The sequence below is a fragment of the Pecten maximus genome, chromosome 11 (assembly GCF_902652985.1).
Source record: "Pecten maximus chromosome 11, xPecMax1.1, whole genome shotgun sequence".
In the NCBI taxonomy this organism is placed as follows: domain Eukaryota; kingdom Metazoa; phylum Mollusca; class Bivalvia; order Pectinida; family Pectinidae; genus Pecten; species Pecten maximus.
This window is the reverse complement of record NC_047025.1, coordinates 19,974,883-19,997,586: the sequence shown is the minus strand read 5'-3', so window position 1 is coordinate 19,997,586 and position 22,704 is coordinate 19,974,883. Positions and strand designations below refer to the sequence as shown.

General features: G+C 37.1%; 1 protein-coding gene across 1 annotated transcript in view; it reads left to right on the top strand.

Moving 5' to 3' along the window:
- LOC117337029 (F-actin-uncapping protein LRRC16A-like) overlaps nucleotides 1-22,704 on the top strand; it is an 84,162-nt gene that overhangs the window by 18,868 nt on the left and 42,590 nt on the right. Inside the window, exons 8-16 of the mRNA XM_033897777.1 lie at nucleotides 299-374; nucleotides 914-1,002; nucleotides 2,313-2,407; nucleotides 11,964-12,154; nucleotides 12,765-12,842; nucleotides 13,281-13,468; nucleotides 16,951-17,102; nucleotides 19,324-19,423; nucleotides 22,585-22,639. Coding sequence (XP_033753668.1) covers nucleotides 299-374; nucleotides 914-1,002; nucleotides 2,313-2,407; nucleotides 11,964-12,154; nucleotides 12,765-12,842; nucleotides 13,281-13,468; nucleotides 16,951-17,102; nucleotides 19,324-19,423; nucleotides 22,585-22,639 — 1,024 coding nt within the window. The remainder of the gene's footprint in view (nucleotides 1-298; nucleotides 375-913; nucleotides 1,003-2,312; nucleotides 2,408-11,963; nucleotides 12,155-12,764; nucleotides 12,843-13,280; nucleotides 13,469-16,950; nucleotides 17,103-19,323; nucleotides 19,424-22,584; nucleotides 22,640-22,704) is intronic.

The following is a 22,704-nucleotide window of genomic DNA, read 5'->3' as shown; positions in this document are numbered from 1 at the left end:
TAGACTTACTGACTTTGACCATTTAGAACCAAGATAATAATTCATAGGTATGTCTTTCAACTTGCTCACTTGTTGTATGCAAGCAAACAAACAATATAGCATAATTGATTTATACAGTCCAGCCTAGGGGATAGGGAAGTTCTACTTAACGATGTAGAAGTTTGGAGTCTGAGACTGTACCCAATTAGGTTCTGAACACAAATTCTACACATGGGGGTAAAAGAATATAGTTGCTAAATTTACAATGTATTGAAGTTGTGTTATATTGTATTTCGACATTGCCATTGATGTTTTCCAGAGATCTTGTGCCTATAATAGGAGCGTTAGAACACAATACCTGGTTTACAAAGCTAGATGCCAATGATGTCAAGCTGGTGAGTAGTACATCATTTATATTTCCTAAATGTAGAACATTAATGTAGTACAGTGTATGCATACTTGTGTGCACATTCAAACTTCAAGCCTCAGAGAAGAGCATTTACTACCGGTAATAGACATTCTTTTTACAACAAATGAATACCTTAAATTTTATTTTTTAAGCTTTTCCTTCTGAGTGACTTACCAGTATTTTATTTTTGGAATTTTATATAAAGGTGGTCTAATGGCAGTGGTAAATGTATTTGGCTTTCACCTAAGTGGCCAGGGTTCAATTCCCTGATTTGACAAGAAAAGGTATTGGGTCACCTGCTCAACCGCATGGGGTTTATTTGGATACTCCTGTATCCTCCCGAACTAAGACCCCTCACACACTTCCATCCGGACCAATAAGTGTGATAAATCAATTTACATGTATATAGATAAGTTGGTATAACTTATTTCGCAATTGTTAAAAATAAATAGTTGACTTAAAAAAGTTGACGTTTGTATTGGTTTGAAACTATTCTTCAGAATGTAACATTTTCATCTATTACAGACACTGGATGCTCAATTAGAAGTTTTCAAGGTGATGAGAAGAAATGCTGTGATAAAAGAATTGTGTCTAAGTAACTCAGGGATAAACTCGTAAGTTAATAACATTATAGTTTGATGACTTCAGGATTGGTGTACAAGTTTTAAGTCTGGTGACTCAGGGGATTAACTCATAATTTAATGGTCTGGTTACTCAGAATTCAACTCCTAAGTCTAAGGTCTCTAAGTGAATTACGGATTAACTCATAAAGTTAACGTCTGGTCACTCATGATCAGGAGTAAACTCATTAACTACATTAATAGTCTGGAGTCTTGGGGATTAACTGGTACGATAAACTCATAAGTTTATAGTCTAGAGACTCGGGGATTAACTGGTACGATAAACTCATAAGTTTATAGTCTGGAGTCTCGGGGATTAACTGGTACGATAAACTCATAAGTTTATAGTCTAGAGACTCGGGGATTAACTGGTACGATAAACTCATAAGTTTATAGTCTGGAGTCTCGGGGATTAACTGGTACGATAAACTCATAAGTTTATAGTCTAGAGACTTGGGGATTAACTGGTACGATAAACTCATAAGTTTATAGTCTGGAGACAGGGGATTAACTTGTACGATAAACTTATAAGTTTATAGTCTAGAGACTTGGGGATTAACTGGTACGATAAACTCATAAGTTTATAGTCTAGAGACTTGGGGATTAACTGGTACGATAAACTTATAAGTTTATAGTCTAGAGACACGGGGATTAACTGGTACGATAAACTCATAAGTTTATAGTCTTTTTACCAAAGGTTAAAAATGATTGCAAGTTTATGGTCAAGTGACTCAAAGATTTACACATGATAAATGTCTCTTGGTCTGCATTGAAATGTAATTTATCAATAGTAATTAAGTGTCATGAAGTGGGGTGTTTAATTTACTCAGAGTCATCATAGGGCTAGCTGGAAATTATCTCTTGGTATTGAGATTGGCTTTGGTCTATATAACTAGAGATGGGACAAATATCAAACTTACAGAACTAGGATTCTAAACTGAAATGTGAATTAGTGAGACAAATGTTAAACTTCAGAACTAGGTTTCTAAACCGAAATTTGAATTAGTGAGTTAAACTTGGATTAATGTTTTAGTTCATCTTTAAAATAAAAAAAAAATGGATTAATGTTTTAGTTTATGTTTTAAATTTATAAAAATTGGATTAATGTTTTAGTTTATCTTTTAAATTTATAAAAAATGGATTAATGTTTTAGTTTATCTTTTAAATTTATAAAAAATGGATTAATGTTTTAGTTTATCTTTTAAATTTATAAAAATTAGAGCATCATATGTGCATATCAAAAGATGGCGAACAAATTATTCAAAGGTAGATTGAATAAATTCTTCTGTAATTTGTTTTTCCAGAGATTTTGTTCAGAAGCTTTCAGTGGCTTTACTCTCCAACAGTTCAGCATCACTACATAGTATAGATCTGTCAAAAAACACAATAGATGACAAAGGTAGGTACAACCCTAGAGAATCATCAGGTATTTAACGAATACCAATGCTTTACACCACTACTGCAAAAGAATTAAACTGAAAATACATACACTGTGACTAACGTTTCACTGACTTTGGTAAACATAATTTCTAGATCCATTTACTTTAGTTAAAATGAATCATTTTAGTCAGACAACAATTTTTGGCCACATGGCAATTTATCAATAAAGATTGTAATTTCAATGTAGTAAATTACCTGGTAAATATATCTCTGTAACAATTAATTGTGTCCTCAGATACTTTGTCCAGACAGGGTGTGACAATTAATTGTGTCCTCAGATACTTTGTCCAGACAAGGTGTGACAATTAATTGTGTCCTCAGATACTTTATCCAGACAGGGTGTGACAATTAATTGTGTCCTCAGATACTTTATCCAGACAAGGTGTGACAATTAATTGTGTCCTCAGATACTTTGTCCAGACAAGGTGTGACAATTAATTGTGTCCTCAGATACTTTGTCCAGACAAGGTGTGACAATTAATTGTGTCCTCAGATACTTTATCCAGACAAGGTGTGACAATTAATTGTGTCATCAGATACTTTATCCAGACAAGGTGTGACAATTAATTGTGTCCTCAGATACTTTGTCCAGACGAGGTGTGACAATTAATTGTGTCCTCAGATACTTTGTCCAGACAAGGTGTGACAATTAATTGTGTCCTCAGATACTTTATCCAGACAAGGTGTGACAATTAATTGTGTCCTCAGATACTTTGTCCAGACAAGGTGTGACAATTAATTGTGTCCTCAGATACTTTGTCCAGACAAGGTGTGACAATTAATTGTGTCCTCAGATACTTTGTCCAGACAAGGTGTGACAATTAATTGTGTCCTCAGATACTTTGTCCAGACAAGGTGTGACAATTAATTGTGTCCTCAGATACTTTGTCCAGACAAGGTGTGACAATTAATTGTGTCCTCAGATACTTTGTCCAGACAAGGTGTGACAATTAATTGTGTCCTCAGATACTTTGTCCAGACAAGGTGTGACAATTAATTGTGTCCTCAGATACTTTGTCCAGACAAGGTGTGACAATTAATTGTGTCCTCAGATACTTTATCCAGACAAGGTGTGACAATTAATTGTGTCATCAGATACTTTATCCAGACAAGGTGTGACAATTAATTGTGTCCTCAGATACTTTGTCCAGACAAGGTGTGACAATTAATTGTGTCCTCAGATACTTTGTCCAGACAAGGTGTGACAATTAATTGTGTCCTCAGATACTTTGTCCAGACAAGGTGTGACAATTAATTGTGTTCTCAGGTACTTTGTCCAGACGAGGTGTGACAATTAATTGTGTCCTCAGATACTTTGTCCAGACAAGGTGTGACAATTAATTGTGTCCTCAGATACTTTGTCCAGACAAGGTGTGACAATTAATTGTGTCCTCAGATACTTTATCCAGACAAGGTGTGACAATTAATTGTGTCATCAGATACTTTGTCCAAACAAGGTGTGACAATTAATTGTGTCCTCAGATACTTTGTCCAGACAAGGTGTGACAATTAATTGTGTCCTCAGATACTTTGTCGTGACAAGGTGTGACAATTAATTGTGTCCTCAGATACTTTGTCCAGACAAGGTGTGACAATTAATTGTGTCCTCAGATACTTTGTCGTGACAAGGTGTGACAATTAATTGTGTCCTCAGATACTTTGTCCAGACAAGGTGTGACAATTAATTGTGTCCTCAGATACTTTGTCCAGACAAGGTGTGACAATTAATTGTGTCCTCAGATACTTTGTCCAGACAAGGTGTGACAATTAATTGTGTCCTCAGATACTTTGTCCAGACAAGGTGTGACAATTAATTGTGTCCTCAGATACTTTATCCAGACAAGGTGTGACAATTAATTGTGTCCTCAGATACTTTGTCTAGACAAGGTGTGACAATTAATTGTGTCCTCAGATACTTTGTCCAGACAAGGTGTGACAATTAATTGTGTCCTCAGATACTTTGTCCAGACAAGGTGTGACAATTAATTGTGTCCTCAGATACTTTATCCAGACAAGGTGTGACAATTAATTGTGTCCTCAGATACTTTGTCTAGACAAGGTGTGACAATTAATTGTGTCCTCAGATACTTTGTCCAGACAAGGTGTGACAATTAATTGTGTCCTCAGATACTTTATCCAGACAAGGTGTGACAATTAATTGTGTCCTCAGATACTTTAGTCTAGACAGGTGTGACAATTAATTGTGTCCTCAGATACTTGTCCAGACAAGGTGTGACAATTAATTGTGTCCTCAGATACTTTGTCCAGACAAGGTGTGACAATTAATTGTGTCCTCAGATACTTTGTCCAGACAAGGTGTGACAATTAATTGTGTCCTCAGATACTTTATCCAGACAAGGTGTGACAATTAATTGTGTCCTCAGATACTTTATCCAGACAAGGTGTGACAATTAATTGTGTCCTCAGATACTTTGTCCAGACAAGGTGTGACAATTAATTGTGTCCTCAGATACTTTGTCTAGACAAGGTGTGACAATTAATTGTGTCCTCAGATACTTTGTCCACACAAGGTGTGACAATTAATTGTGTCCTCAGATACTTTGTCCAGACAAGGTGTGACAATTAATTGTGTCCTCAGATACTTTGTCCAGACAAGGTGTGACAATTAATTGTGTCCTCAGATACTTTGTCCAGACAAGGTGTGACAATTAATTGTGTCCTCAGATACTTTGTCCAGACAAGGTGTGACAATTAATTGTGTCCTCAGATACTTTGTCCAGACAAGGTGTGACAATTAATTGTGTTCTCAGATACTTTGTCCAGACAAGGTGTGACAATTAATTGTGTCCTCAGATACTTTGTCCAGACAAGGTGTGACAATTAATTGTGTCCTCAGATACTTTGTCCAGACAAGGTGTGACAATTAATTGTGTCCTCAGATACTTTGTCCAGACAAGGTGTGACAATTAATTGTGTCCTCAGATACTTTGTCCAGACAAGGTGTGACAATTAATTGTGTCCTCAGATACTTTGTCCAGACAAGGTGTGACAATTAATTGTGTCCTCAGATACTTTGTCCAGACAAGGTGTGACAATTAATTGTGTCCTCAGATACTTTGTCCAGACAAGGTGTGACAATTAATTGTGTCCTCAGATACTTTGTCCAGACAAGGTGTGACAATTAATTGTGTCCTCAGATACTTTGTCCAGACAAGGTGTGACAATTAATTGTGTCCTCAGATACTTTGTCCAGACAAGGTGTGACAATTAATTGTGTCCTCAGATACTTTGTCCAGACAAGGTGTGACAATTAATTGTGTCCTCAGATACTTTGTCCAGACAAGGTGTGACAATTAATTGTGTCCTCAGATACTTTGTCCAGACAAGGTGTGACAATTAATTGTGTCCTCAGATACTTTGTCCAGACAAGGTGTGACAATTAATTGTGTCCTCAGATACTTTGTCCAGACAAGGTTTGACAATTAATTGTGTCCTCAGATACTTTGTCTAGACAAGGTGTGACAATTAATTGTGTCCTCAGATACTTTGTCCAGACAAGGTGTGACAATTAATTGTGTCCTCAGATACTTTGTCCAGACAAGGTGTGACAATTAATTGTGTCCTCAGATACTTTGTCCAGACAAGGTGTGACAATTAATTGTGTCCTCAGATACTTTGTCCAGACAAGGTGTGACAATTAATTGTGTCCTCAGATACTTTGTCCAGACAAGGTGTGACAATTAATTGTGTCCTCAGATACTTTGTCCAGACAAGGTGTGACAATTAATTGTGTCCTCAGATACTTTGTCCAGACAAGGTGTGACAATTAATTGTGTCCTCAGATACTTTGTCCAGACAAGGTTTGACAATTAATTGTGTCCTCAGATACTTTGTCTAGACAAGGTGTGACAATTAATTGTGTCCTCAGATACTTTGTCCAGACAAGGTGTGACAATTAATTGTGTCCTCAGATACTTTGTCCAGACAAGGTGTGACAATTAATTGTGTCCTCAGATACTTTGTCCAGACAAGGTGTGACAATTAATTGTGTCCTCAGATACTTTGTCCAGACAAGGTTTGACAATTAATTGTGTCCTCAGATACTTTGTCTAGACAAGGTGTGACAATTAATTGTGTCCTCAGATACTTTGTCCAGACAAGGTGTGACAATTAATTGTGTCCTCAGATACTTTGTCCAGACAAGGTGTGACAATTAATTGTGTCCTCAGATACTTTGTCCAGACAAGGTGTGACAATTAATTGTGTCCTCAGATACTTTGTCCAGACAAGGTGTGACAATTAATTGTGTCCTCAGATACTTTGTCCAGACAAGGTGTGACAATTAATTGTGTCCTCAGATACTTTGTCCAGACAAGGTGTGACAATTAATTGTGTCCTCAGATACTTTGTCCAGACAAGGTGTGACAATTAATTGTGTCCTCAGATACTTTGTCCAGACAAGGTGTGACAATTAATTGTGTCCTCAGATACTTTGTCCAGACAAGGTGTGACAATTAATTGTGTCCTCAGATACTTTGTCCAGACAAGGTGTGACAATTAATTGTGTCCTCAGATACTTTGTCCAGACAAGGTGTGACAATTAATTGTGTCCTCAGATACTTTGTCCAGACAAGGTGTGACAATTAATTGTGTCCTCAGATACTTTGTCCAGACAAGGTGTGACAATTAATTGTGTCCTCAGATACTTTGTCCAGACAAGGTGTGACAATTAATTGTGTCCTCAGATACTTTGTCCAGACAAGGTGTGACAATTAATTGTGTCCTCAGATACTTTGTCCAGACAAGGTGTGACAATTAATTGTGTCCTCAGATACTTTGTCCAGACAAGGTGTGACAATTAATTGTGTCCTCAGATACTTTGTCCAGACAAGGTGTGACAATTAATTGTGTCCTCAGATACTTTGTCCAGACGAAGGTGTGACAATTAATTGTGTCCTCAGATACTTTGTCCAGACAAGGTGTGACAATTAATTGTGTCCTCAGATACTTTGTCCAGACAAGGTGTGACAATTAATTGTGTCCTCAGATACTTTGTCCAGACAAGGTGTGACAATTAATTGTGTCCTCAGATACTTTGTCCAGACAAGGTGTGACAATTAATTGTGTCCTCAGATACTTTGTCCAGACAAGGTGTGACAATTAATTGTGTCCTCAGATACTTTGTCCAGACAAGGTGTGACAATTAATTGTGTCCTCAGATACTTTGTCCAGACAAGGTGTGACAATTAATTGTGTCCTCAGATACTTTGTCCAGACAAGGTGTGACAATTAATTGTGTCCTCAGATACTTTGTCCAGACAAGGTGTGACAATTAATTGTGTCCTCAGATACTTTGTCCAGACAAGGTGTGACAATTAATTGTGTCCTCAGATACTTTGTCCAGACAAGGTGTGACAATTAATTGTGTCCTCAGATACTTTGTCCAGACAAGGTGTGACAATTAATTGTGTCCTCAGATACTTTGTCCAGACAAGGTGTGACAATTAATTGTGTCCTCAGATACTTTGTCCAGACAAGGTGTGACAATTAATTGTGTCCTCAGATACTTTGTCCAGACAAGGTGTGACAATTAATTGTGTCCTCAGATACTTTGTCCAGACAAGGTGTGACAATTAATTGTGTCCTCAGATACTTTGTCCAGACAAGGTGTGACAATTAATTGTGTCCTCAGATACTTTGTCCAGACAAGGTGTGACAATTAATTGTGTCCTCAGATACTTTGTCCAGACAAGGTGTGACAATTAATTGTGTCCTCAGATACTTTGTCCAGACAAGGTGTGACAATTAATTGTGTCCTCAGATACTTTGTCCAGACAAGGTGTGACAATTAATTGTGTCCTCAGATACTTTGTCCAGACAAGGTGTGACAATTAATTGTGTCCTCAGATACTTTGTCCAGACAAGGTGTGACAATTAATTGTGTCCTCAGATACTTTGTCCAGACAAGGTGTGACAATTAATTGTGTCCTCAGATACTTTGTCCAGACAAGGTGTGACAATTAATTGTGTCCTCAGATACTTTGTCCAGACAAGGTGTGACAATTAATTGTGTCCTCAGATACTTTGTCCAGACAAGGTGTGACAATTAATTGTGTCCTCAGATACTTTGTCCAGACAAGGTGTGACAATTAATTGTGTCCTCAGATACTTTGTCCAGACAAGGTGTGACAATTAATTGTGTCCTCAGATACTTTGTCCAGACAAGGTGTGACAATTAATTGTGTCCTCAGATACTTTGTCCAGACAAGGTGTGACAATTAATTGTGTCCTCAGATACTTTGTCCAGACAAGGTGTGACAATTAATTGTGTCCTCAGATACTTTATCCACACAAGGTGTGACAATTAATTGTGTCCTCAGATACTTTGTCCAGACAAGGTGTGACAATTAATTGTGTCCTCAGATACTTTGTCCAGACAAGGTGTGACAATTAATTGTGTCCTCAGATACTTTGTCCAGACAAGGTGTGACAATTAATTGTGTCCTCAGATACTTTGTCCAGACAAGGTGTGACAATTAATTGTGTCCTCAGATACTTTGTCCAGACAAGGTGTGACAATTAATTGTGTCCTCAGATACTTTGTCCAGACAAGGTGTGACAATTAATTGTGTCCTCAGATACTTTGTCCAGACAAGGTGTGACAATTAATTGTGTCCTCAGGTACTTTATCCAGACAAGGTGTGACAATTAATTGTGTCCTCAGATACTTTGTCCAGACAAGGTGTGACAATTAATTGTGTCATCAGATACTTTGTCCAGACAAGGTGTGACAATTAATTGTGTCCTCAGATACTTTGTCCAGACAAGGTGTGACAATTAATTGTGTCCTCAGGTACTTTATCCAGACAAGGTGTGACAATTAATTGTGTCCTCAGATACTTTGTCCAGACAAGGTGTGACAATTAATTGTGTCCTCAGATACTTTGTCCAGACAAGGTGTGACAATTAATTGTGTCCTCAGATACTTTGTCTAGACAAGGTGTGACAATTAATTGTGTCCTCAGATACTTTGTCTAGACAAGGTGTGACAATTGATTGTGTCCTCAGATACTTTGTCCAGACAAGGTGTGACAATTAATTGTGTCCTCAGATACTTTGTCCAGACAAGGTGTGACAATTAATTGTGTCCTCAGATACTTTGTCCAGACAAGGTGTGACAATTAATTGTGTCCTCAGATACTTTGTCCAGACAAGGTGTGACAATTAATTGTGTCCTCAGATACTTTGTCCAGACAAGGTGTGACAATTAATTGTGTCCTCAGATACTTTGTCCAGACAAGGTTTGACAATTAATTGTGTCCTCAGATACTTTGTCCAAACAAGGTGTGACAATTAATTGTGTTCTCAGGTACTTTGTCCAGACGAGGTGTGACAATTAATTGTGTCCTCAGATACTTTGTCCAGACAAGGTGTGACAATTAATTGTGTCCTCAGATACTTTGTCCAGACAAGGTGTGACAATTAATTGTGTCCTCAGATACTTTGTCCCGACAAGGTGTGACAATTAATTGTGTCCTCAGATACTTTGTCCAGACAAGGTGTGACAATTAATTGTGTCCTCAGGTACTTTGTCCAGACAAGGTGTGACAATTAATTGTGTCCTCAGATACTTTGTCAGACAAGGTGTGACAATTAATTGTGTCCTCAGATACTTTGTCCAGACAAGGTGTGACAATTAATTGTGTCCTCAGATACTTTGTCCAGACAAGGTGTGACAATTAATTGTGTCCTCAGATACTTTGTCCAGACAAGGTGTGACAATTAATTGTGTCCTCAGATACTTTGTCCAGACAAGGTGTGACAATTAATTGTGTCCTCAGATACTTTGTCCAGACAAGGTGTGACAATTAATTGTGTCCTCAGATACTTTGTCTAGACAAGGTGTGACAATTAATTGTGTTCTCAGGTACTTTGTCCAGACGAGGTGTGACAATTAATTGTGTCATCAGATACTTTGTCCAGACAAGGTGTGACAATTAATTGTGTCCTCAGGTACTTTGTCCAGACGAGGTGTGACAATTAATTGTGTTCTCAGGTACTTTGTCCAGACAAGGTGTGACAATTAATTGTGTTCTCAGGTACTTTGTCCAGACAAGGTGTGACAATTAATTGTGTCCTCAGATACTTTGTCCAGACAAGGTGTGACAATTAATTGTGTCCTCAGATACTTTGTCCAGACAAGGTGTGACAATTAATTGTGTCCTCAGATACTTTGTCCAGACAAGGTGTGACAATTAATTGTGTCCTCAGATACTTTGTCTAGACAAGGTGTGACAATTAATTGTGTCCTCAGATACTTTGTCCAGACAAGGTGTGACAATTAATTGTGTCCTCAGATACTTTGTCCAGACAAGGTGTGACAATTAATTGTGTCCTCAGATACTTTGTCCTGACAAGGTGTGACAATTAATTGTGTCCTCAGATACTTTGTCCAGACAAGGTGTGACAATTAATTGTGTCCTCAGATACTTTGTCTAGACAAGGTGTGACAATTAATTGTGTCCTCAGATACTTTGTCCAGACAAGGTGTGACAATTAATTGTGTCCTCAGATACTTTGTCCCGACAAGGTGTGACAATTAATTGTGTCCTCAGATACTTTGTCCAGACAAGGTGTGACAATTAATTGTGTCCTCAGATACTTTGTCCAAACAAGGTGTGACAATTAATTGTGTTCTCAGGTACTTTGTCCAGACAAGGTGTGACAATTAATTGTGTCCTCAGATACTTTGTCCAGACAAGGTGTGACAATTAATTGTGTCCTCAGATACTTTGTCCACACAAGGTGTGACAATTAATTGTGTCCTCAGATACTTTATCCAGACAAGGTGTGACAATTAATTGTGTCCTCAGATACTTTGTCCAGACAAGGTGTGACAATTAATTGTGTCCTCAGATACTTTGTCCAGACGAGGTGTGACAATTAATTGTGTCCTCAGATACTTTGTCCAGACAAGGTGTGACAATTAATTGTGTCCTCAGATACTTTGTCTAGACAAGGTGTGACAATTAATTGTGTCCTCAGATACTTTGTCCAGACAAGGTGTGACAATTAATTGTGTCCTCAGATACTTTGTCCAGACAAGGTGTGACAATTAATTGTGTCCTCAGATACTTTGTCCCGACAAGGTGTGACAATTAATTGTGTCCTCAGATACTTTGTCCAGACAAGGTGTGACAATTAATTGTGTCCTCAGATACTTTGTCCAGACAAGGTGTGACAATTAATTGTGTCCTCAGATACTTTGTCCAGACAAGGTGTGACAATTAATTGTGTCCTCAGATACTTTGTCCAGACAAGGTGTGACAATTAATTGTGTCCTCAGATACTTTGTCCAGACAAGGTGTGACAATTAATTGTGTCCTCAGGTACTTTGTCCACACAAGGTGTGACAATTAATTGTGTCCTCAGATACTTTGTCCAGACAAGGTGTGACAATTAATTGTGTCCTCAGATACTTTGTCCAGACAAGGTGTGCCTCCATCGATTTTGTATGTATATAGCTATGTAGTATTTCTCTCTATTTACAATAGCTGTCATCCACTTGATTGGTTCACTGGGGAGTTTGTGTCGAGGTTTGATTCACTTAGACATCAGCCATGCCAAGATTACGGGGAGGGGACTGAACAAAGTAGCGGAGACCTTGTCACACAATGCTGTGGTAGGAAGCAAACTTCTAAACCTCAGCCTGTCTGATAATCCAGCCAAGGGCGAGGATCTTCAGGTGAGAAAAGCTCAGGTGTTTATTAGGATCTGTAATATGGTCTGTACCTCTGGACATGAAAATGGTAAAAACAGCCTCTTCAGAAAATCTATAAAAATACATAACAAAACATATCCTTCCATACAGTAAGATAATAATGATTTATAAGCAAAATAAAATTTCGGCTCTAATTTGATATTTTTTCTGCCAGGTTTTGTTTCTTTGACCTTTTGCCTTGTAACTTTATTCTTTAGACATGTTTGTTAAAATATTCCCCTTTAGCTCACCTCGTCAAGCATCGGCGACATCCGTAGACAGCTTGGTTCAAGTTTTATGTAACAGTGACCTGCTGTCCTTGACCATGACCTTTGACCTACTTTAAAAAAAACTGATGTGTGAAATTTCAACCCGCTCGGCGAACTATGTTGTCTCATGACAACTCTTGTTAATCAACATTTGACCTTCATTCTCAGTCCTATGATAGACACACTGATATTTATGTAACTTAGGACGAGCATGACGAGTAGCGGTGATGTAACATTGCTGGAATATAATGGATAGAGCAAGATATGGTCGGGACTGTGATAATGTAAAACCTCTGAACTTGCTAACGTTAATTTTTGGATTTCAGAAGCTGTACCACTTCCTTGCCAGCCCGAACACACTCACACACTTGGACCTGTCTGGTGTAGACTGTGCCCTGGAAAATGTAAGTGTTTTACTATATGATTGGTAATGGTAATTATAACCATTGTCCACCAAATTCTGGTAGCCAGATAGGTTTAACAACTATCCTCTTACCCCTGTCAAGTGTTGTATTCCCACCTTATAATTAGGGGAGATATCCTTGTTTATCGTAAGGTGTGAGATTAGTGTGAGATTAGTAGAATCTCTCAACCCTGTGTAATGTAGACAAGGATATCTCAACCTGAGGGTAGGGCTTGTTAAAGATTAACATGAGGATTAGTTGAGTATTAAAGTTTTAAAATCTTTTTCTGCTATCTGTCTACATCACACAAATTACTGTCAGATATTCTCACTACAGTAGTAATTACCCTTTCCCACCTATACAAAAGCTAAAAGTGAAGGTACAGCACAAAAAAAAAAACTGATTTTCCGTATCAGATAAATGTATTTCTCTCTCCAGCTGTGCGGGCCATTACTGCGAGGCTGTTGTGCCACTCTCACACATCTGAATCTTGCAAGGAATACCTTCTCGTACAAGAAAGTGAAAGAAATAACAGCTCCACCATCATGGAAGCAGTTTTTTTCTAGCGTGTATGATCTGCAGCATTTGGATATGTCTGGCTGTAAACTTCCTAATGAACCACTCAGGTAAGATTCTCGAACCCTGGCCGTAAACTTCCTAATGAACCACTCAGGTAAGGCTCTTAGTCCCTGGCCATAAACTTTCTCATGAACCTCTCAGGAAAGGCTCTAAATCCCTGGCTGTAAACTTCCTAATGAACCACTCAGGTAAAGCTCTTAATCCCTGGCTGTAAACTTCCTAATGAACCACTCGGGTAAGGCTCTTAATCCCTTGCTGTAAACTTCCTAATGAACCACTCAGGTAAGGCTCTCGAACCCTGGCTGTAAACTTCCTAATGAACCACTCAGGTAAGGCTCTTAGTCCCTGGCCGTAGACCTCCTAATGAACCACTCAGGTAAGATTCTCGAACCCTGGCCGTAAACTTCCTAATGAACCACTCAGGTAAGGCTCTTAGTCCCTGGCCGTAGACCTCCTAATGAACCACTCAGGTAAGGCTCTTATAGTCCCTGGCCATAAACTTTCTCATGAACCTCTCAGGAAAGGCTCTTAATCCCTGGCTGTAAACTTCCTAATGAACCACTCAGGTAAGGCTCTTAATCCCTGGCTGTAAACTTCCTAATGAACCACTCAGGTATTGCTCTTAATCCCTGGCTGTAAACTTCCTAATGAACCACTCAGGTAAGGCTCTTAGTCCCTGGCCGTAAAATTTCCCATGAACTGCTCGGGTAATACTCTTAAACCCTAGCCGTAATCTTTCTCATGAACTGCTCTGGTAATACTATCAAACCCTGGCCGTAAAATTTCTTATGAACTGCTCGGGTAAGATTCTCCAACCCTGACAGTAAACTTTCTTATGAACTGCTCGGGTAATACTCTTAAACCCTGACAGTAAACTTTCTCATGAACTGCTCGGGTAATACTCTTAAACCCTGACAGTAAACTTTCTCATGAACTGCTCGGGTAATACTCTTAAACCCTGGCCGTAGACTTTCTCATGAACTGCTCGGGTAATACTCTTAAACCCTGACAGTAAACTTTCTTATGAACTGCTCGGGTAATACTCTTAAACCCTGGCCGTAGACTTTCTCATGAACTGCTCGGGTAATACTCTTAAACCCTGACAGTAAACTTTCTCATGAACTGCTCGGGTAATACTCTTAAACCCTGACAGTAAACTTTCTCATGAACCACTCAGGTAAGGCTCTTAGTCCCTGGCCGTAAACTTCCTAATGAACCACTCAGGTAAGGCTCTTAGTCCCTGGCCGTAAAATTTCCCATGAACTGCTCGGGTAATACTCTTAAACCCTAGCCGTAATCTTTCTCATGAACTGCTCTGGTAATACTATCAAACCCTGGCCGTAAAATTTCTTATGAACTGCTCGGGTAAGATTCTCCAACCCTGACAGTAAACTTTCTTATGAACTGCTCGGGTAATACTCTTAAACCCTGACAGTAAACTTTCTCATGAACTGCTCGGGTAATACTCTTAAACCCTGACAGTAAACTTTCTCATGAACTGCTCGGGTAATACTCTTAAACCCTGACAGTAAACTTTCTCATGAACTGCTCGGGTAATACTCTTAAACCCTGGCCGTAGACTTTCTCATGAACTGCTCGGGTAATACTCTTAATCCCTGGCTGTAAACTTCCTAATGAACCACTCAGGTAAGGCTCTTAGTCCCTGGCCGTAAAATTTCCCATGAACTGCTCGGGTAATACTCTTAAACCCTAGCCGTAATCTTTCTCATGAACTGCTCTGGTAATACTATCAAACCCTGGCCGTAAAATTTCTTATGAACTGCTCGGGTAAGATTCTCCAACCCTGACAGTAAACTTTCTCATGAACTGCTCGGGTAATACTCTTAAACCCTGACAGTAAACTTTCTCATGAACTGCTCGGGTAATACTCTTAAACCCTGACAGTAAACTTTCTCATGAACTGCTCGGGTAATACTCTTAAACCCTGGCCGTAGACTTTCTCATGAACTGCTCGGGTAATACTCTTAAACCCTGACAGTAAACTTTCTTATGAACTGCTCGGGTAATACTCTTAAACCCTGGCCGTAGACTTTCTCATGAACTGCTCGGGTAATACTCTTAAACCCTGACAGTAAACTTTCTCATGAACTGCTCGGGTAATACTCTTAAACCCTGACAGTAAACTTTCTCATGAACCACTCAGGTAAGGCTCTTAGTCCCTGGCCGTAAACTTCCTAATGAACCACTCAGGTAAAGCTCTTAATCCCTGGCTGTAAACTTCCTAATGAACCACTCGGGTAAGGCTCTTAATCCCTTGCTGTAAACTTCCTAATGAACCACTCAGGTAAGGCTCTTAATCCCTGGCTGTAAACTTCTTAATGAACCACTCAGGTAAGGCTCTTAATCCCTGGCTGTAAACTTCCTAATGAACCACTCAGGTATTGCTCTTAATCCCTGGCTGTAAACTTCCTAATGAACCACTCAGGTAAGGCTCTTAGTCCCTGGCCGTAAAATTTCCCATGAACTGCTCGGGTAATACTCTTAAACCCTAGCCGTAATCTTTCTCATGAACTGCTCTGGTAATACTATCAAACCCTGGCCGTAAAATTTCTTATGAACTGCTCGGGTAAGATTCTCCAACCCTGACAGTAAACTTTCTTATGAACTGCTCGGGTAATACTCTTAAACCCTGACAGTAAACTTTCTCATGAACTGCTCGGGTAATACTCTTAAACCCTGACAGTAAACTTTCTCATGAACTGCTCGGGTAATACTCTTAAACCCTGACAGTAAACTTTCTCATGAACTGCTCGGGTAATACTCTTAAACCCTGGCCGTAGACTTTCTCATGAACTGCTCGGGTAATACTCTTAATCCCTGGCTGTAAACTTCCTAATGAACCACTCAGGTAAGGCTCTTAGTCCCTGGCCGTAAAATTTCCCATGAACTGCTCGGGTAATACTCTTAAACCCTGGCCGTAATCTTTCTCATGAACTGCTCTTGTAATACTCTCAAACCCTGGTCGTAAAATTTCTCATGAACCACTCGGGTAATACTCTTAAACCCTGGCTGTAAACTTTCTCATGAACTGCTCTGGTAATACTCTTAAACCCTGGCTGTAAACTTTTTCCATGAAGAGCCCGGGTTATACTTGTTACTCGTATATCTGCCTTTAAACTTCCCCATGAACAGCTCTGGTAAGACTCTCTAATAATACAATTCGATGAAGTCCAATGTTTAGCTATCTATGGAAGTGAAAATGTAAAAAATACAATGACCCATATCACTATACATATATACAATACGATTAAGGAGGGGATTCAACGGCAGCTTAAAAAATATTAATTGCGGAGTAAGAAAGGAATATTAATAAGAATATGCTGACAAATGCCTGTATCGTACAAGGGTTTTGGACCAATCAGATTGAAGCACATGTTTTGGGTTTTCTATGGGGACGTTTACGGTTCATTCTAGCTTTGAACGTTGAATGGTTCAGAGTATGTAGAGAAAGAAGGAGAGGATTTACTTGATTTGCATGAACTTATTTAAACAAATATTGATGTTTTAGAGAGCTGCTGTTAGGGATAGCGAGTAACATACACGTGACTGGACTACACCTGGACCTCAGTAGTAACGAGCTGATGTCACAGGGAGCCACAGTACTGGAAAGTTGTGTCGGCAATATCGCCTGTCTCCGAAGTCTGGACCTCAGCAACAATGGTAATTCATCTTGTAAACAATATGTATACAAAAAACAATATGTATACAAAAAACAATATTTATACAAAAAACAATGTGTATACAAAAAACAATATGTATACAAAAAACAATATGTATACAAAAAACAATGTTTATACAAAAACAATATGTATACAAAAAACAATGTTTATACAAAAAAAATATGTATACAAAAAAACAATATGTATACAGAAAACAATATTTATACAAAAAACAATGTTTATACAAAAAAAATATGTATACAAAACAACAATATGTATACAAAAAACAATATGTATACAAAAAACAATGTGTATACAAAAAACAATATGTATACAAAAAACAACATTTATACAAAAAACAATATGTATACAAACAAACAATATGTATACAAAAACTATTTATACAAAAAACAATATGTATACAAAAAACAATATTTATACAAAAAACAATGTGTATACAAAAAAACAATATGTATACAAAAAACTATTTATACAAAAAACAATATGTATACAAAAAAACAATATGTATACAAAAAACAACATTTATACAAAAAACAATATGTATACAAACAAACAATATGTATACAAAAAACTATACAAAAAACAATATGTATACAAAAAACAATATTTATACAAAAAACAATGTGTATACAAAAAAACAATATGTATACAAAAAACTATTTATACAAAAACAATATACAAAAAACAATATGTATACAAAAAAACAATATGTATACAAAAAAACAATATGTATACAAAAAACAATATTTATACAAAAAATGATATTTATACAAAAAACAATATGTATACAAATATATTTCTGAAGTGAAGACCTTCAGGTTTTTTTCAGTGATTGAGTTTTAAATTACACATTAATTTTGGTTTCTACTTCCCACCATTATCAGATATTTATCAGATATTTAGTTAAGGAAACATAAGTTATCTATTTCCCTGTTTTAAAATGATTCATCACTTAATTTCCACATTTCACTTTAATATACAAAATGTCAGTAATTTATTATCCAGGAAAAGGTTAAAAAGTACTGAAAAGGAACAATTATAATCAAACAGTTATTTTATCCATATTACAATGAAAAGAATCCAGAAATAAAGACATTCAGCGCATGGTGGGTGCTGGAGAAAATACAGCCTATTCTATATTATCTTTTGAATTGACTCACTTCTGTGGTTGGTCTGACAAACCTGGAGTCGTCATTTGAGTTAACAGACCTAGGGTACACTGCTATAGAGAACACTTAATAAAGATTGATGTCAGGATCATTTAGTGGACTGAAGCATGTAGCCAACATTTAGTTAAAAGTAAACTGTATAATTCAGGAATACATTTTATTGAAACAAGAGTTAATCAGGAATTGCTGCTGTATGTATTTCAAATTAGATATGGTCATAAAAAGTCACCCTATATATATCTGGCATAGTGATTGTGACATTTGTGTGGTCTGTTAAGGCTGTTTGCATGTTATATTACATTTTTATCAGTGAAATATCGAAAATTATTCATTCTATAAAAGTGATATTCATAACTAGTGAAAAATATCATTTGTTCTGATTTGACCAATCAAAACACTGCTTACAAAGGACAATGGGGAAAATCAAAAGCTGACCTGTTATGTTTTGTTATAAAAATGTAATACACAGAATATCTAACAGTATCTTCAGTAATTATACATTTCACTCGTGAGGCTAATGTTTTGATGTTTTTTCACTTGTGCTACGCACTTGTGAAAAATGTCAAAATATTAGGCCCATTTATGAGATATATTTAGTATTACGGAAGACAATGTTAGATCTTCTTTGTATTTATGGGAAGTGGCACCAATACAAAATGGCTACCAGGTGACTTTCCATTTCTTCATCAGAGTATCCTGTACATATAGAATGTTAAAATCGATTCCAACATAACAATTCTTTTATTTAACCTAATCATTTCAAGACACAATTTTCTAATTTTGTAAAACTCTTTGATCACCATTTCGCCATTTTGATCGATCAGAGTTACTTCACTTCGTTTCTCTCTGTCAGTATCTATGGTATAGCTATGGCTTGGCAGTCTATGGAGGTTGAGAATGCATTTAACATTCTACAGAATGGTCTAATATTTAACATAGAATTCTTAGTACATGTTGGTAGGAGTTTACCGGGCAAGATTTATTAGTTATTAGGACTTCGAAGTAATTTGTATGTTCCATATGTGTTAACAGGTATCGAACAAAATCTCATCAGTCTGTGCAACTGGATCAGAAACAATAGAGGAATTAAAAACTTGGCTATTGGCCGTAACTTTGACCACATCAGACCCAGGTAAGTCATCATCTATAATAGACTTGTGTTAGAGGTCCTATTGTCATCTATAATACACCTGTGTTAGAGGTCCTATTGTCATCTATAATAGACTTGTGTTAGATAGAGGTCCTATGTCATCTATAATAGACTGGTATTAGAGGTCCTATTGTGTTAGATAGAGGTCCTATTGTGTTAGATAGAGGTCCTATTGTGTTAGATAGAGGTCCTATTGTGTTAGATAGAGGTCCTATTGTCATCTATAATAGACTGGTATTAGAGGTCCTATTGTGTTAGATAGAGGTCCTATTGTGTTAGATAGAGGTCCTATTGTGTTAGATAGAGGTCCTATTGTCATCTATAATAGACTTGTGTTAGATAGAGGTCCTATTGTCATCTATAATAGACTTGTGTTAGATAGAGGTCCTATTGTGTTAGATAGAGGTCCTATTGTGTTAGATAGAGGTCCTATTGTCATCTATAATAGACTGGTGTTAGATAGAGGTCATATTGTGTTAGATAGAGGTCCTATTGTCATCTATAATAGACTGGTGTTAGATAGAGGTCATATTGTGTTAGATAGAGGTCCTATTGTGTTAGATAGAGGTCCTATTGTGTTAGACAGAGGTCCTATTGTCATCTATAATAGACTTGTGTTAGATAGAGGTCCTATTGTGTTAGATAGAGGTCCTATTGTCATCTATAATAGACTTGTGTTAGATAGAGGTCCTATTGTCATCTATAATAGACTTGTGTTAGATAGAGGTCCTATTGTGTTAGATAGAGGTCCTATTGTGTTAGATAGAGGTCCTATTGTCATCTATAATAGACTTGTGTTAGAGGTCCTATTGTCATCTATAATAGACTTGTGTTAGATAGAGGTCCTATTGTCATCTATAATAGACTTGTGTTAGATAGAGGTCCTATTGTGTTAGATAGAGGTCCTATTGTGTTAGATAGAGGTCCTATTGTGTTAGATAGAGGTCCTATTGTCATCTATAATAGACCTGTGTTAGATAGAGGTCATATTGTCATCTATAATAGACTTGTGTTAGAGGTCCTATTGTCATCTATAATAGACCTGTGTTAGAGGTCCTATTGTCATCTATAATAGACCTGTGTTAGATAGAGGTCCTATTGTGTTAGATAGAGGTCCTATTGTCATCTATAATAGACTTGTGTTAGAGGTCCTATTGTCATCTATAATAGACTTGTGTTAGATAGAGGTCCTATTGTGTTAGATAGAGGTCCTATTGTGTTAGATAGAGGTCCTATTGTCATCTATAATAGACCTGTGTTAGAGGTCCTATTGTCATCTATAATAGACCTGTGTTAGATAGAGGTCCTATTGTGTTAGATAGAGGTCATATTGTCATCTATAATAGACTTGTGTTAGATAGAGGTCCTATTGTGTTAGATAGAGGTCCTATTGTCATCTATAATAGACTTGTGTTAGATAGAGGTCCTATTGTCATCTATAATAGACTTGTGTTAGATAGAGGTCCTATTGTCATCTATAATAGACTTGTGTTAGATAGAGGTCCTATTGTGTTAGATAGAGGTCCTATTGTGTTAGATAGAGGTCCTATTGTCATCTATAATAGACTGGTGTTAGATAGAGGTCATATTGTCATCTATAATAGACTGGTGTTAGATAGAGGTCCTATTGTGTTAGATAGAGGTCCTATTGTGTTAGATAGAGGTCCTATTGTCATCTATAATAGACTTGTGTTAGATAGAGGTCATATTGTCATTTATAATAGACTTGTGTTAGATAGAGGTCCTATTGTGTTAGATAGAGGTCCTATTGTGTTAGATAGACGTCCTATTGTGTAAGATAGAGGTCATATTGTGTTAGATAGAAGTCCTATTGTCATCTATAATAGACTTGTGTTAGATAGAGGTCCTATTGTGTTAGATAGAGGTCCTATTGTGTTAGACAGAGGTCCTATTGTCATCTATACTAGACTTGTGTTAGATAGAGGTCCTATTGTGTTAGATAGAGGTCCTATTGTGTTATATAGAGGTCCTATTGTCATCTATAATAGACTTGTGTTAGATAGAGGTCCTATTGTGTTAGATAGAGGTCCTATTGTCATCTATAATAGACCTGTGTTAGATAGAGGTCCTATTGTGTTAGATAGAGGTCCTATTGTCATCTATAATAGACTTGTGTTAAATACAGGTCCTATTGTGTTAGATAGAGGTCCTATTGTGTTAGATAGAGGTCCTATTGTCATCTATAATAGACTTGTGTTAGATAGAGGTCATATTGTGTTAGATAGAGGTCCTATTGTCATCTATAATAGACTTGTGTTAGATAGAGGTCCTATTGTCATCTATAATAGACTTGTGTTAGATAGAGGTCCTATTGTGTTAGATAGAGGTCCTATTGTGTTAGATAGAGGTCCTATTGTGTTAGATAGAGGTCCTATTGTCATTTATAATAGACTTGTGTTAGATAGAGGTCCTATTGTCATCTATAATAGACTGGTGTTTGATAGAGGTCCTATTGTCATCTATAATAGACTGGTGTTAGATAGAGGTCCTATTGTCATCTATAATAGACTTGTGTTAGATAGAGGTCCTATTGTGTTAGATAGAGGTCCTATTGTCATCTATAATAGACTTGTGTTAGATAGAGGTCCTATTGTGTTAGATAGAGGTCCTATTGTGTTAGATAGAGGTCCTATTGTCATCTATAATAGACTTGTGTTAGATAGAGGTCCTTTTGTGTTAGATAGCGGTCCTATTGTGTTAGATAGAGGTCCTATTGTGTTAGATAGAGGTCCTATTGTCATCTATAATAGACTTGTGTTAGATAGAGATCCTATGCATGTCACAAGGTAAAAGCATAATTAGAAATTTAATAATTGTTATGTTAAGTTACAAATTTAGTTGCTAATTGTTACACAAGATTATTATACATGTACATTTTGATTGTTTTGGAGTTAGTTATTGTTCACAGCTCAACAAGGCATAAAATATAAGCCCAACAAAAAGTATGATTTAGAACTGGTGACAATTAACCAGGATCAGTTTTTTTTAGAAACAAAACTTTGAAACTTTTCATTTAACAAAATCACAAGTGGTTACAATAACTAAAATTTTATAAAAAATGAAGAGATTAAATGAGGTTCTATTGTCATATAAATTATGTTTTTTTGCCTTTTGCATTCCAGGAACCTGCCAAACGTCCTTGATGCCATTGTTCAGCTGATTCAGGATGAAGATTATGTAAGTTGACATTCACTAGCAGGAAACAGCCATTGAAACATACAATGCTAATGTCAGTTTGGAAT